This window comes from Eptatretus burgeri, chromosome 14 (genome assembly GCF_056783735.1).
Source record: "Eptatretus burgeri isolate ZD-2024b chromosome 14, Ebu_testis_v1, whole genome shotgun sequence".
Classification (NCBI taxonomy): domain Eukaryota; kingdom Metazoa; phylum Chordata; class Myxini; order Myxiniformes; family Myxinidae; genus Eptatretus; species Eptatretus burgeri.
The window spans coordinates 37,604,435-37,621,346 of NC_140974.1; the positions used below are offsets into that span (position 1 = coordinate 37,604,435).

The 16,912-nt window shown below is 41.9% G+C and overlaps 1 protein-coding gene across 8 annotated transcripts in view; it reads right to left on the reverse strand.

Moving 5' to 3' along the window:
• Positions 1-16,912, reverse strand: part of LOC147012981 (phospholipid-transporting ATPase IF-like) — a 166,292-nt gene that overhangs the window by 34,751 nt on the left and 114,629 nt on the right. For 7 of the 8 annotated variants that reach the window (XM_085854394.1, XM_085854401.1, XM_085854398.1 and 4 more), the window contains 8 exons: positions 16,103-16,273; positions 15,054-15,226; positions 4,019-4,087; positions 3,731-3,804; positions 3,299-3,402; positions 2,052-2,233; positions 1,658-1,870; positions 23-64 (listed from right to left, as the gene is read on the reverse strand). In XM_085854394.1, the coding sequence (XP_085710520.1) occupies positions 23-64; positions 1,658-1,870; positions 2,052-2,233; positions 3,299-3,402; positions 3,731-3,804; positions 4,019-4,087; positions 15,054-15,226; positions 16,103-16,273 (1,028 nt within the window). The remainder of the gene's footprint in view (positions 1-22; positions 65-1,657; positions 1,871-2,051; positions 2,234-3,298; positions 3,403-3,730; positions 3,805-4,018; positions 4,088-15,053; positions 15,227-16,102; positions 16,274-16,912) is intronic. The other variant, XM_085854399.1, reaches the window with a different exon arrangement.

The following is a 16,912-nucleotide window of genomic DNA, read 5'->3' on the forward strand; positions in this document are numbered from 1 at the left end:
ATTTTGTGTCTGATGCTCTCACCTCTTGTTGGTAGCCTGTACATCTTGCACACCGTTGATCAACCTGTTCACCAGCACATGAAAGTGAGTGAGACTACCAGTGTTTGGAGATTGTTAAAAATAAGGAAGATGTTGAACAACACACAAATGCTGACAAACCGAGGAGGAGGAGGAGGAGGAGGTGGAATGGGATCAAAAGTAGGGGCAAACAAATAAAGCAGATATCTGGTAATTACCTCCACCACTGAAGCTGGATGGAGGTTATGCTTTCACCCCTGCCTGTCTGTGAGCACGATATCTCAAAATATTACGGACGAATTCGGAAGAAATTTGGTGGACAGGTTGGGTGTGTGACACGACTAATTAACTCGATCTTGTTGAATATCCGCATCCGGATACGAGAGTTGATAAATTTTTTAAGTTATTCTTCACCACTGAGAGAGATGGCGCCAAAAAACAATATGTCGCATGGTATTTCAAAAGGTTGTGTACGGATGACAAAACTTGGTGGATGAGTTAGGTCGGTGACGAGAACAAGTTGATTCGATTTTGGTTAAGCTACAGATGCAGATCTGGCCTATCAGTGGGATACAAGATGTACGTAAACTGTTCAGCCTGGTGGAGGCATGCACTCTTCCAAGTGCCATTCGAGTTGCATCATGTAATAATTATATATATTTATGCCAATATAGAGTATTCACTGTTCTTGAGTATTCACTGAGATAGTGACCTCCATATGAAGGTATGAGTAGATAAACATTGAAAGAGTAAATAAAGAGGAAGACTGAAAATTGAAGTGATAGTGCAAATGGTAAGAGAGTAGTTACCTCTGTACATATCAGAAAGCTCACTTCCAATTATAAACAAAGTACTGCAATCAATCATTGCTGCGGATGGAAAATCTTTCCTATTTTCAAAAAAACTGATCTCTGACCACATGGTTGGTGGCTCTAAATCTCAAGCAAGAGGTCAGGACAATATTCCCGGATACATCTCGGGCATTCAACAAAGTCTGGCATCCTGCTGTGTTCGCTAAGCTCACTCACTGCTTATGGCATACACAAAGCCACCTTCATTCTGAAGTGTACGTACCTAACTTTTCAAAATCCAGGATGGATTTCTACATACATACATCCTTCTAATGATGCTCTCCTAGTTAGGCTTCCAAAATCCAGGCTGACTCTCCACCTAATCTCTATGTTTCCTACTTTTCTCCCATTTGTGGAATCGCCATCCTGAAGCTGTTCAATCCCATTCTTCTCTCCAAGGCTTCAAAAGCAGGTGTGGTGCACGACCACCTCTTGTCATCTCACATTCCTACACATAATATTTTATACACTCATAATTAACCCTACCTAACGTAAACCCAACCCTCTTACTTTCAGGTTACTCTATTTATTTGTCAACTTCTCCTATTTCCTGTTCATTCTTTGTTTGCTTATTGTGGCCAACTGTTGCCCCACTGCCCGTTTGTTGCCTTTTTAATATCTGTCACTTCAATCTTCTATGAGCCTCAATCATATGGAACAAAGAAAAAAAAAATAAAAAATAAAAAAAAGAGAAAGGCAAGTAAAAATATGGAAAATAAAAGAAGCTATAGGGGTAGTGGTGGGATAGAATAGTGATGACATAAAATAAAGCGAGTGCCAAAACCTACTCTGAGGGCGAGATGAGGCCGAGAGCAACCTCAGCATTACGCAGACCATCTGGATGCTCACTGGTAAAGCTATGAATGACCATGTCACGGCTAAACAGGCCGCAGGAGTACCCAATGTTAACAGCCGTTTCACGTTTGTCGCCCGTCAGCACCCAGAGAGCAATGCCAGCGAGACCCAGCTGAACGATCGTCTGAGGAACTTCTTCCTGCAGCCTGCACAGGACAATAATTAATCTCGAGAAGACTGGGTCTGATACAGACAAGCTGTCAGACACCTTGTTAATCTTCAAGGATATTACAAAAACATATGAAGAAAGCACCTGCTAAATTACAAACAGGGAAGTCTGATAGGACACAAGACCAAGTGAAACAAGAACATCCTGCCCTTGCTTACTTGTCCTCCACAGCGGTCACTCCAATGAGGTGATATTGTTGTTCAATGGAGGCAAATGCTTCCTCAATAAGCCTGTCACGGTCAGTACGCGCCGTACGTGCGACACGCAGACACTCCTCAATTTCTGCAAACTCTTTCTGCGTCAAGCGGCGCATACCAAAGCACAGAGTCCGCAAGCCGAGCTGCAGGAGTCAAGGGACATGTTTTTGACGTCAGCATGAAGGTTAGTTTCACCTTTCTTTGCAAGATTAATTATACATACTAGAAGCTCGTGCTCCCTATGGGAGCAGTCGAGGGGAGGGGGTGGGGGTCATGTTTTTATTATCTTTATGATTATTAATACCATAACAGAGTACCTGCCCTACAGCATGCAACATGTTCATCTGACACATTACTATATGTGGGTGGTGTATAGGTAACAGACCGGTGTCTCAATCGCACCCGAACATAAAAAAAATTTAAATCCCACATTACATACATGAAGCAAAAACGTGCGTACTGCTTATGTATGTGCATAAATAAGAGATATACTGTTTAAAAGCAGTTTCCTGCAGCCTGCACAGGACAATAATTAATCTCTTGGTGACTGGGTCTCATACAGACAAGCTGTCAGACACCTACACCGCCAACTTGCATTACACTGAGGGCATTGGACTATGATGAGCAAAATGTACCGACCAATCGGTAACATGCGTTCAACAGCCAATCACACCTCACAATAATTAGCCAATGGTGGGTGAGGAGTTGTTGTAAAAGCTGTATTCATTCATTCCAGTTACTTCCTCCTGTCGATGGGTGTTGCATGCTGCCCGAAACGTTGAGGCCTACTTTCTTTCTTTTTTACTTTGGAGTTGTTATTTGTTTTTTTAAAGTATAAAGAGTATAAATAGCTCATTTAAGAGCTCATACAAGGTGAAAACCCTAAACATTTTAACTTATTAATACAACATGGTTATATAGCTCGGTTAATTCCAAAAAAAAATAAAAAAAACAACATTTTTTTTTTCCAAAACCTGATGGAATCAAGCAAGACTTCAGGAAACACAACTTCAGGGTGCCATCATTAATCTCTGGAAATTTCAGCTTCCTAGGTCAAATCCTCTTGGAGTAGTCGATGATACAACATACAACATAATAATACTTTCCCTCCATTATATTTCGACTGTAAATGCACTTAAGCCGATATTGGTAAAGCATAATTTAAGATAGAGAAATGTTTAAATACTAATTTAAAGAGTAGAACATACCATGGCAAAGTCATCGACGTGCTTCTGGGTCTTTTGTAGCTCCCCTGACACCACCTTGGGCAGAATGGAGGAGTCCGCACCCTTGCTGAGCACCCAGATCTCACCTTTGGCACACAATAAATAAACTTGATCCACTCACATTCCTTCAATCATTTAGTTATCTTATTCTGCAGCTTCCCGTAGCCTCTTGCATAGCATAATCACCCTTGATTTGATATCCAAAACACACCCACCTCACCCAACTCCCATAATCCATCACATTCAACACTGCCTTCTGTGACCTCATACCTTACACAAAGTATATCATTCAATCATATGCAAAACCCTTCTACACGATGCATTGCAAATCAAATCTCATCACAACCTTGCACATTCTGTGGCAAATTTCATGGAACAATCACATCAACAGATCTACAGTGATGCAGTGAATACCATCAGGCTGACGTAGGATAACACTCATGCATCGACGAATTGGGTCAAACTCGAGGATTGTCAAAATTTCAAACCTGGAGACAAGGGATAGAAGACATGTATGTATTCGAGCAATGCTTAATAACCTTTTGAATGAGAGACATTTGTCCAAATACATGGATATTACATAGTAGAGGGTTATGTAACCATGTCGTCCTCCAGCCAATCCTGAGAAAAATCTGAGATTCAAACCCGCAGTGACGTCAAACAACAAGATGGCTGGTTGCGTTTGAGAAGGTGCCGGCTCACCTCTCTTCATCTCCCTTCATATCGAGTGTCATTTGATGATTATCACTACCCAAGAATATTACTCCAAGTCTGAAACACAATGATGGATAGAGCAATTGGAGATGCAAGTGCAAGGCATGAGCAAAAAAGACAAACATTTTGAGCAAGTGCATCATCATTAGTATGGTAAGGTACTTATCTACCAGTCATATTGTTTAGTTCTCAACTCCAAGCGATTTTATGAGGGCCAGTCAATAAGTAACCTTGCAATATTTTTCACAAATTGTTGATTGCATGTACCTGTGTAACAACTGTAATTTTTCAACATAACCTCCATTGCGTTCAATGCATTTTTTTTCAGCGCTTTACTAAAGGCCCTGTCACACCTTGACGTTTTAGCCAGCGTATGCCGACGTATGAAAAATTTGGCGAATACGCTGGCACACGTCCAATACGTTATGGGTAAGTTTTGCAAACGTTAAGAGCACGCTGAAGCACGCTGAAGCACGCTGGCATACGTCGTAGTACGCCGAGCTCGTCGACAAATTTTAAGCATGCTCAAAATTTTCCGACGTGCTCGGCGTATGACTCACACGTTCCGCATACGCTGGCCATAAGTTGTAGGCACGTTATGCGATCGTTGACACACGTTACTTGTAAGTTACTCATAAGTCGAGGTAATGTCTCGCGTACCCGAAAGTTATTTCTAACCTATGAGTAACGTGCTTTGAACCTATGTGTAACGTATCTCCAACACATATTGACGTATGTAGATGTATTTGACGTCTTCCGGACGACCACCGAACTTACTGAACGTGTTTCTAACTTACAGCTACCGTATAACGTCGTATTGGCAGCGTTTAGGGAAATTGGTATATAAAAATGGGGTTCACAGGAGGAACCCGTCAGTGTTCCAGACTCCATGTTCAGTAGATGTCCATGTCAATAGTATCAGTAGTAGTAGTAGGTGAGCGTGTTAGTAGTAGTAGCAGTAGTAGTAGTAGTAATAGTAGTAGTAGTAGTAGTAGGTCCATGTCAGTAGTAGTAGGTGAGCATGATGGGGAGGGTGTGGGTGATGATGGATCCTCTTTGCGTTCGCGTCCACAGCCACGGCCAGGAGACTTCTTTGCAACGTTCTTTGAAGTTTTCTTCAGCATGACGGTGATGGTGACACCGATGTCCAGTGCGGTTATGATTTGAATCGTCGAGCGGCAGCCTTTTAATAGGCTACGCCACATGATCGTCGGCGATACGCTGCCGCGCGCTATGTATAAGTTAGACTATCGTTGGGCATAAGTTGTGAACGCCGACAACACGCTAAGCATTCGTTGGTATAAGTTATCTATAAGTTATCGAAACGTTCTGTGTACGTTACTAATACAATATGCATATGTCCAACTCATTATGAATATGCCCAAAACTGAAAAAAAACATCAATAGTTCAGCGTACGCCAGCGTTTTACATACATTTTGATACGTTGCCATACGCTGGCTAAAACGTCAAGGTGTGACAGGGCCCTAAGGCCTGAATTCCTCCAGAATATTTTTTTTCGCTGCTTGTGTAGGCATTCGTGGTTCCCTCTTGGACCTCTGTCGGATCAGAAAGTGGTTCCATCAAGCACCTCTTTAAGTGGCACAAAGATGTGGTAATCCGAAGGGGAGAGGTCTGGCGAGTAGGGTGGATGAGGAAGACACTCAAAATGCACGTCCTCGATTGTGGCAGCTGTAGCGCGGGAAGGAGAGGGCCGAGCATTGTCATGCTGCAGCAAAACACCGGCAGTGAGTAGTCCATGGCGTTTTGATCCGATTTCTGGTTGCAGATGACTTTTAAGGAGGTCGCATTGTGATGCACTGGTGACTGTGATCCCTCTAGTGGTCCTCGGCTCTCCCAGAAGAGCGTTAGCATCACTTTATCAGCGGTTGGCTGTGTGCGGAATTTTTGGGGTTTCGATGAAGTTGAATGGCACCATTCTTTGCTTGCCCTCTTCATTTCTGGCTAAAAGTAGTGGACCCAGCTTTCATCCCCAGTCACTGCGCACTGTAAGAAAACGTCAGCTTCTGTTTCGTAACATTGCATTAGTTCTTCACATGCGTTCACTCGCCGTTCTTTCAGTTCCGGTGTGAGATGTCTCGGCACCCACCTTGCAGACACTTTGAGGAACCCCAGCACGTTGTGAATGATGTGGTGTGCTGAACCATGGCTAATGTTCAATTTGGAGACCACTTTATCCAGCGTAATGTGACTGTTTTCCCTTAGCACGCACTCAACTCCTGTAACCATTTCTGGAGTGCCGGCTGTGTGAGGCCGACCCGAGCAAGCAGCGTCTGCCACACTGGATGCTCCACTTTTAAACTTCCTGTCCCATTCGTACACCTGCTGCAGCGATAAACATGAGTCACCATATTACATCTTCATTCTGCAATGGATTTCACTGGAATTCACACCCTCACTTCCCAAGAAACGGATGACAGAACGTTGCTCCTCCCTGGTGCATGCTTCTAAGGGAGCCACCATCTTGGAACTGCTCTACTGATGTCATACACTCAAAGTTGCCAGATCTTAAACAGGCAAAACATGACTCTTACCCATAGATATAACATATATTGTCTCAACTACACACATTACATTCTCAAATTTATATCGCCATTTTAAGGTTACTTATTGACTGGCCCTCGTATATATCACTTTGAATAGGTTCTAAGATACGTCTTAAGTCCATAAGTAGATATAAGGTGTGATACTTTATGTTTGTTCAATGAACTGTTTGCAAGTTTGAGGAGCCAGAATGGTCAAGGTTCTTTTTGATTACTCAATACAAGTGACACCATTCAGTTTTAAGCCAAGAGGACCTCAAGACATCACTCGCATACAGTGGCCTGCAAAAGTATTCACCTCCTCCAAAGTTTTCACATTTTGATGCCACCTGAGCTTATTTCACGATGCTTTCAAATAAAACTTAATATATTGAGTCTTCACAAACTACTCCAAAGTGATAAAGTGATAAATGCAGATAAAATGTGAATAAGTTAGATTAACAGAGAAAATCTGATGATTCTCAGTTGGATAAGTATTCAAACCATTTGCCTAATTAACCCAAAATCACTTCAGGAGCAAATTATTTATTTGAAAGGTTACAAAATAAGTGTAAGGGGTTTCACCTGTTTGTAATCAGTGGTTTTACTTAAAAATTAAGCTCTCCCACTTATCTAAGGAGTTCTATGGTGAAACTCACTTGGTCAACCAACAAGGCAAACATGAGACCAAGGAGCTTTCCAAAGAAATCAGACAAAGTGGTGAAGAAGCACCGTTCAGGATAGGGTTATAAGAAGCTTTCAAAGTCGCTCATTATCCCTTTGAGTCAGTGAAATCCATCATCAAGAAGTGGAAGACATATCATATCACCCAGACTGTACCCAGATCAGATCGCCCATCCAAACTCAACAGCTGGGCAAGCAGGACACTGGTTTAGGAAGTTACTGTAAATCTAGCAATGACTGAAAGATCTGCAAGGCTCTTTTGTCCAAGATGGGGGTCAGTGTTCATAAATTAACAATAATCCGTTCCCTTCACAAAGCTGGCCGCCATGGACAGGTGGCAAGAAAGAAGCCATCACTGAAAAAGACGCATCGAAAAGCTCATATGGAGTTTGCAATAAAGCATCTAAATTCTAAATGATGCTGCAGGTATGTGGAGAAATGTTTTGTCGGCTGACAAGATACAAGTTGAACTTTTTGGTTGAAATTAAAAGTGTTACAATTGGCGCAAGCCAAACACATTACCCAGTCAACACCATCCCTACTGTGAAGCATGTTGGATGGCAGCATCATGGCTATGGGGCTGCTTTTCATCAGCAGGCACTGGTACGCTTGTCAAGATAAAAGGGACAGTGGATGGTGCAAAGTGCAGGAGAATTCTTGATGAAAACCTGCTCGAGTCAGCCATGAATCTGAAACTGGGTAGGATATTCATATTTCAGCAGGATGATGATCCAAAGCACAAAGCTAGAACCATACTGGAGTGGCTGAATAATATGAAAATAAATGTTCTTGAGTGGCCCAGTAAAAGTCCTGACTTGAACCCAATTGAACATTTATGGCGAGACTTGAAGATTGCAGTCCATCGACGATCCCCATATAACTTGCCAGAATGAGAGCAATTTTCACATGAAGAAGGGGCAAAGATTTCACCATCTCATTGTGCAAAGCTGTTAACAGGGTTCGTACAGTCCTGACTGAATGCAATTCCAGGAGTTTTCCAGTTTTCCACGACAAATTGTCATTTTCAAGGAAACATAATGCTTGTGTTATACCTTGTGTTCAACAATTTACTGATTGAAGGAATGCACAAAATTCTATAATCAGTCTTTTTTATTAATTGTTTTCACGATTGAACTGCAATACATGTAAGTAAAGGTAATTTCACCCAATACTGTTTTACTGTATGAAACATGAAAACATATATTAATTAAATAACTATAAATCTTTGCTAACAAAACAAAACACTTTTGCATTCTTTCTCAACTTTTTTGCAAAAATAAGCATTTACAGATACATGTACGTATCTTAAAAGTCCTGATTGAACTGCAATACATGTAAGTAAAGTTAATTTCACACAATACTGTTTTACTGCATGAAACATGAAAACGTATATATTGTTGCGAATTTGGAAGCGTACTGCACACAACAGCCGGGTCCTATAGATCAGCTATGTCGGTAAGTATGCGTTTCTAGTTAGGGTCCCGTCCTATGTTTAATGGGCGATTAATTGTACGTGCGCTGTGAGTTATTTTGATAGTTAGGATTTCAATTTCCAACAACCACAACAACGACACCTGCCCTCGCTTCCTTCCACCATCATCCACCGGCACCATTGCACGCGTGCGTGTCAGCACGTACGTAGGCGGAGTCCAGTGTGCTAGGCGGGGTTACTCTGGGCGTTGGCGTGCTGGCTTAGCCCCAAATATAGGCACAAGCATTACGCTCTGGCTTCACCCCAAATATGGGCACAAGCGTTACGCTCTGGCTTCACCCCAAATATGGGCACAAGCGTTACGCTCTGGCTTCACCCCAAATATGGGCACAAGCGTTACGCTCTGGCTTCACCCCAAATATGGGCACAAGCGTTACGCTCTGGCTTCACCCCAAATATGGGCACAAGCGTTACGCTCTGGCTTCACCCCAAATATGGGCACAAGCGTTACGCTCTGGCTTCACCCCAAATATGGGCACAAGCGTTACGCTCTGGCTTAGCCCCAAATATGGGCACAAGTGTTACGCTCTGGCTTAGCCCCAAATATGGGCATAAGTGTTTCGTTCTGGCTTGGCTCCAAATATGGGCATAGAGCGTTCTCTCTGCCCAATGAGGGAGTGTGAGCAGGGGATAAGAGAGGTGCGCATGGGCCAAACGAGCGTTGTTGAGAGACAGAGTTGTTGAGAGTTGTCTTCTGGTCTTCCGACGTCTGGTGGTCTTCTGAAGCCAGTCGTCGCCTTCCTGGGGTCCCGCCAACAGAGCGTCTTCTCTTGTGGCCTGTGTGCCTGCGAGCCTGTCCCGCGAGGATCGCCTGCCTGGGCTTGGAGCGGCATTGTGTGGCAGGTTCGAGTCCTGCCTCACCAGATCATCAAAGACCGCACGAGGCGGAGAGGTCCGAGAATAGGCTCTGACCTCCAGCTCACCTTTCCTCGAGCTGGAGGCCTCCAATAAAGACCTGATGGGTCAATTTCTTTTTGGGTGTACGTGTGTGTGTGTTTGTGGTGCCAGTCGATTAAGTAAAACTGCATAAGTGCTTGTACATAAATTGCTATTCCTTCAGTATTCGGTTAACTCTGCCTTCTTGTGTGCTCCCCTGCTCCGTTATAAATAAATATCCCTTTTGTTAAATGTTCCAGCTCGTTCCTGTGTTTCTTTCATTGGCTTGGCACGGTGTGTACTGAGAAATAGCGAGGCCGTAAATTGATCATTTGGTCTGACGGGCCTTGGTAATGTCCGCTCGGGTTACACACGGTTCGGGCTCGGTAACGGCTCGTTCCGCTCGAGGTCCATCGAGGGTGTGAATTCCCCGGTAGCTTTGCCGCGTGGGTAATTAGGTATATTGAAGTTTGGCAATTGACTCTACCCCACGCGGTCGAATTATTGGCGATTCATGGTCCAGTAAGGGACCCGTGCCTTTCAAACTTATCCAAAAGGCACGACCTAAATTCTGGTGTGTTCGATGGAGCCGACTCTACTGCTCCCTCTACCGGTCGTGCTCGCCACCGATACCCGGCCCCGTAACAATATTAATTTAAAAACTACAAATCTTTGGAAAAAAACACTTTTATATACTTATCTTAAAAGCCGCAATTAAGCTGCAAAATTTAAAAGCAATTTCACACAACACTGTTTTATCGTACGAGACAAGAAAATGTATATATTAATAAATCTGTGAAGAAAATACTTTTTACATACTTTCTCAGAAGTTTTTGCATTTAATGTCACTTGTTATCAACAAGTCACCTTTGTTGAACTAACGAGCATGTCATCCGTAAGTGCCACAAGCATTTACAGGTTTCTCAGAAGCCTAACATTTTCTTCCACAAGTTTCTTCAACTCTATCAATTCTTTTTCTTTCTTTTGGGAGGACTCTCTCAAACTGTTAGCTTTACTAACAAATGACAAATCTCTCTCTGTTTCTGCTCTCAATGAAAATTCGTCTGCCGTTTTTTGCATAAAGTCAATGTCTGTTTTGAGTCTTTTTTGGCACGATTTTAAGTCCGATAATTCTTCTTCTATCTTTCGTTTTCTGTCCGAGACAGAGGCCAGCTGTTTATTTCGCTTCTGCTCATCCAAGTAATCTTGGTACTTCCTTCGTGCAGCACTTGCAGACAATAACAGCTTCTTGTCGAGTTCAACTTTCTGCAACCCTCCGACATTGAGAAGATGATCACAGATTACTCTCTGGGCAATTAAGGACTCATCTCTCAGATTTTTCACCTCAATGTCTTCGTTTATCGAGAAGCCCCTTTCAACTGTAGCCTGTCCATGGGACAGTAGCAAAAGTTCTCACAACCTCCCACAGATTACTGAACTTCAGCTTTTTTGCAATGTCTGCATGCCACAGATGGTCGACGCGATCTTTCTTTCGACTGAAGTGTGCGTGTTTGACTGAAGCGTCAGACAGTCTCATCATTTTGCAGATAGTCTCATACTGGCAGACAGTCTCATCACCATTTTCTGGTGTTATCCACTTGGCATTTCAAATGGCACTCACTGTTCTGCGCATGTAGCGGATGGCTACTTCCTTTTCGTTGAAATGTCTTGGGTCCAGACATGCTAAGTGTCTGGCAAGGGCATATTTGATTGGTGCCTTTTCAATCAGCTTTGACACTAATTCCACAAGAAGCCGTCTGCATTCATTGCGAAACTCGAAAACTGTTCTATCAGATGCTTTCATGGAGCGAACAGCTTCTTTCAGAGCTTTGTCGGCAGCCAGTCCAATGTCAATCTTGGACAGATCGGCATTGTTGTCAACTTTTCTTTCATCAAACGACGCCAGCTTTACAGGTGTGAGAGGTTCTGTGACTGAGTGCTTTACAAATCTCTGAAGTAAGCTTAGTATCAACTCATGCAAATCAAGTGAAATAAAAGGCAACAAGGGCCGATCATCTTGATAGGTTGTCAGGAATGGTGAAATTTCCTGGGATACGGCAAAGAAGAATTTCAATCTTGCCAGCGTGAGAGGAGTTTGAACAAATTTTTTCACAGTGGAAAAGGACTGGTTGTCAAGGTTAGGAACTGATTCTTTTCTCACTTCTCCAACATACTTGCAAACACTGTCCCATATTTCTATCGCTCTTTGTGCGCAGGGTGAGTTGTCTAACCATCTTGTTTTGCAGAATTTTAGCGGTAGCTTGGTGCCATCTGTGACACGAAGATAGTCCTCTCTACGTGCAGGTGAGTCAAGAAACAGGGTGTATAGGGCCCTTAAAAGTGAAGAAATTCCTATTTCCGACTTCTCCATGCCGGTCTGAAACGCACCATGTAGGATGTGCAGTCCACATGAGCCTACATCCAACAAGGATTTCCCGTAATTTGTCTCCATTTGTGATTGCATGCTGCGATGGAACTTCCAATTCACGCTGGCCCCGTCCATGCTGATCTGTATCAGGTTGCGTGGATTTAAACCCTCCAACATGGTGTTAAATTCCTCGAGCATGTCATCAGCAGTACAATGGCCGACAAACTTTGAGTCCAAGTATCGTGATTTTTCCTCATCATTGTCCCAAATACGGATGTAAAAATCCATCTGCTTCTTCTGATTTTTTTATTTTATTCAAGGACTCATCAAAGAGTAGCACATAACTGCTGTTAACCTTTTGTTTCAGAAGCGCTTTGAAGTGCGGTGCAAGACTAAATACGTTTAAGTAGGAAGCCTTCTTTTCTGCACATTGAAATTGTGATGCAATGCCGCTATCTGGGAACATCCTGTGTAAGAGTGTTCCAATAACTTGACAGGACCTGTATGATTGGTGGGACTCTATAATATGTAAAGCCCAAAGAATCTCTGCCTTTAGCACCTCATCCTTTGTGACAAAGTCCTCTATTGTTGTTGGTCTCGGTGTAGCAGTAGTTGCTGTGCTGGTTGGTGCCGGTCTTACATCAACCTCTATCTGTGGATCCACTGTAACAGTTCATATCACAATTTATTAAATAAATCAGCAGTCATCAGTAATATAAAAAAAATATTCTCTACATTCAAACCACAACTTTAAAATTGTTCCTTAATTTTTGTTATTTTTTTTTTATTTCATTAAATATCAGTACGTTTTATTTTCTCAGACGGTTTGATTCCAAAGCCATAAACTTCAGAACAATTTCTATGATAAAAAAATTGATTATCATAACCTTATTAATAATTTACCGTTTTACAATTTTCAATTAAGTATTTTATATAATTATATTATATTTTATTATAATCATAATTTCCTATCATTCAATGTTTATTTTATTTCTTGGTTTTGTACCATTAAAATAAATTGAACGGTTTGTGTGTTCAAGAAATGAGGATAATATTTCACTCATCATTCATAATTATGATTATAATCATTCAAGGGGAGACAAGTTATACTGTTATTTTAGCTGTGCTCAGTCTATCTCCCTTGGTTACAAAAAGTCAAATTTATAAACTGGAATTTTTCGTGATGTGTTCATTGAAATCTAATTACGGATGGTTGAGCCACGCGGTGTTGAAATAACAAACTTTGGACATTTTGCTTCTCCGTTCTGCAGCCGAAAAGTTTCTCCATGCAGAGATGTTCATGCAGTTACTCTATATTGAAGTTAATATGCTACTGACAGGGAGATTATGGCGGCGTCATCGATCAACAGCCAATGAATTGTCTCAGAATATAAGGTGGCAGAATATGGTAACGCTGCTCAAAATTTTAAGGAAACTTGGACCACAAACGAAGCACTTTGTCGTATCTCTCCACAAGGCACTTTGCTCTTATTCGTATAAATGTGTCATTTTGGTAATTTGTTTTTTTCTTGCCCTCCCTCTCTCTCTCGGTGCTGCTTTCTCTTAAAATGCTCCACCTTACCTACTGCAGTCCTGACCGTGTACTAGCAGAGGTGAGGAGAGCGAGCGACATTAAATATAACTGTGGCAATTCCAACAACAGCACTACTACTACGACTACTACTATTATTACATGTGTGTAGTTATTACTACCAATAGTAACAAAACAACAACTTATAATTTAATGTTTCACAAATTCTTCTGTTGAAAGGAGTTTAAGTTGTGATAAAATAATTTAATAATTTTGCATGTAATTCTCAGATATGTTTTATAAAGGATTTATAATTAGAATCCATTTAAGAAAATAATGACTAAAAATAATAAATGGCATATCAAAAAAAAAGAAAAAAAACAACTGCAACGGCTACCAGTCGGCCATCTTTGGTCGGATTACAAAACAAATTCTTCTGCATCTGTCCTGTATACTCTCATGTATTGTCTTTGTGCCAAGTTTTCTACCTTCATAAACCCTCCAACCCAACAACTTATTTCCAGGGTCATGAGTTTCTATTCTTTCCCTCTTACTCTTTCCGTTTTTGTTCCATTGCGACCTATTTTCCCGTCCTCTTCTTTCAGCCCTCTTAGTGCTTGATTTACCTTCACCACCAAAGGTGGACAGAGGTTACATTTTCACCCCTGTTTGTTTGTCTGTCTGTCTGTGAGTAGGATATTTCAAAAAGTTATGGACGGATTCGGATTAAGGTTGGACAGGTTGGGTGTGTTACAAGGACAAATTGATTCGATTTTGGTCAAGATACAGATGAGAGAATTTTTCAGAGATTCTTCACCATTGACAGATGGAACGAAAAACGATATAAATCACAACATTTCAAGTGGACAAGTTATGACAAAACTTGGTGGGTGAGTTGAATACGTGACAAGAACAAGGAGATTCGATTTTAGTTCAGATCCGGGTGCAGATCCAGCCTATCAGTGGGATACAAAACGTAAACTGGTCAGCCTGGCAGAGGTATGCTCTCCACCGAGTGACGTTCCAGTTGAACTTGTATCCAGTTTGTTCACCCCTTTTGTCACCCCCCCACCCCCACCCACCCCCACCCACCATATTTCCATTCTTCCTCACACATTATTCCACTCAGGGTCTCTCTATCCTATTGCTGGTGTGTTTTCCCCTTTTTCACTGTGTTCTTTCTGTTGTGGTCTCTTCTGTGTCCTAGCTTTTCCACAAGCCTCGACGTAGTGCACAACCCCATCCCCCCCACCCCCAAAAAAAAGTCACTTGCTAAAACAAACACCATGTAATTGTGAGTCAAGGAAACTCATATGTTCTTTTATCTATATGTACCTTTCTGAAGGATCAGGCACAAAAATAATTTACTTTTTAAAAATAATTTGTACTGCACAACGTATTTTGTAATTTCTTATGGGATTGACTTGCGTACAGATATCCATCATTCGCTTTATTTCGAAAATGGCAGGAGAAAAATCGGAAACAGCAGCAGAATTAAAGGAGCACAAGACATATGGCAATATTCACTCACCCTCTGGCAGCCTCGACAAGCGCTTTCTCATCTGGTGATGAAGCATAGTATTCTGGTAATGACCTCTTGGTCTGCCTTCCACCCAAAGGCCCGTCAACCTCATCGCATTCACTGATGTGCACCGTATGGCAAAGCGCAGCAGCTCTAATTAGGCAACAAGGGTCCCTCAAGCTCTGTTCAGGAAACATAAATACGTAGCATTGAGATGAGTTTCCCAGATTATATAAAATGGCAGGCTACAAAAGAGTTAACTTTCTTTTACAACTTATCAAGAGTTTAGTTTAAGCATCCTTCTTCTTCTTCTTCTTTTGGATGCAGCACATGAATGTGGGTAGCATCATTTGCTGGGGGCGCAGTTGTGTTGCTGCTCAAAATCTTCAAGTCTTTTTCTTGTGTATGACAAATTGAAGCTCACAGCTCGAAGTCTAAGTTGGACAGCCAAGTTACAGCACCCCATAGGTGACACTCATTCACAATGTGATGAATAGTCTGATCTGGGTGACCACAGTCACATACTCGGCTGTCTGAATCCTCAAGTGTATTATCAACTGACCCCCTGAGAAGTAAAGTGAGCCACACCACACGATGCAACTTTTGCGAAAGAGGAATCCAAAGTTCAGGCGACTATTAAACAAAAATTAGCATCACGCTCAAAATAACTGAAAGAACTCCAATCAACACCAAAGGTGCACAGACCTTGAAACATTATTTTCATGCACTTAACTCGGTTTGGCCCTGGATGTGTCAAAAACCCAGTTTACTTCATAAGCTGGAATGGGAAAGCAACGACTCTTCAAAACAATCTGCATTCTTTCACTTCTCCTTACTATCTGGATTCTAGAATTCCCTTTCGGTTGCAGCATTTTCTCCAAAATCCTTCAAGCAAACAGTTTGCAATTGGTTTAAAACATGTCAAATGCATGTTACATCTTCAATTACTAGCCAAGTTATTGTTTACCTCATCCTTGAGTGTTTGAGCATGTGATGTACAAGAAACAAAAGACCAACACCATATTCAATGTAATCAAGTCAGGCATGGCTAGTCTTACAGTGTTAAGTGGTGGGCTGTTAAGTGGTGGGCCATCCGTCGTATCCATGCAGTCAGACGGCAGCAACTTCCCATCTTCGTAGTCATACTTGACGCCACCAATGGAACATTTCTTCAACACCATTATATTCTCTGTCAATGTGCCCGTTTTATCTGAAAGAACAAACTCCACCTGTGGTACAGAGTGCAAAAAAATAAAAAAAATAATAATAACAATAAAAAGGAGAAGAGAAATAAGATTACCTCATCGAATGTTACCATCTCAATCCTCATTCTATCATGAGATTTCAAAAGTGGCAAAATGAGCGTTCAGACTCAGTTGCACTGTTTACTGGTGTCAGGTCGCAGCCATAGTCATTTCACACAGTTAGACGGCTTAAGATTGGACCAGATGAGCACACCTTTTTGCTCCAGAGATGTACTAATTAGTGCAGCATTTTTATAGGCCCTGGGATGGACCTCATCAGTGCAGTTTATCGACCCAAGCATTCCTTTGGTTTTCATGCAGCTTGTAGGCCCAGAGATTGCCCTGGTTTGTGTAGATTATAGGTCCAGGGATGGACCAAATTTGTGCATTGTATTAAGGTTAGGGTGTTTCAAAAAAGATTGATACAACTTTGACTTCCTGCCATTTGTTTTTTGACCTGTACCGTTTTCCTTTTCAGGGTTTGGCGGTGTTATTGTGGTATTTGTTCTGTGGGATTTCTAGCTCCATAACTCAACTATGCCAATGACAGTGAAGCAGAAGACAAAAGTGGTGGCTCTGTCGTATGAGACTATCATATGTAGACACCCGCCAGAAAATGTTGTT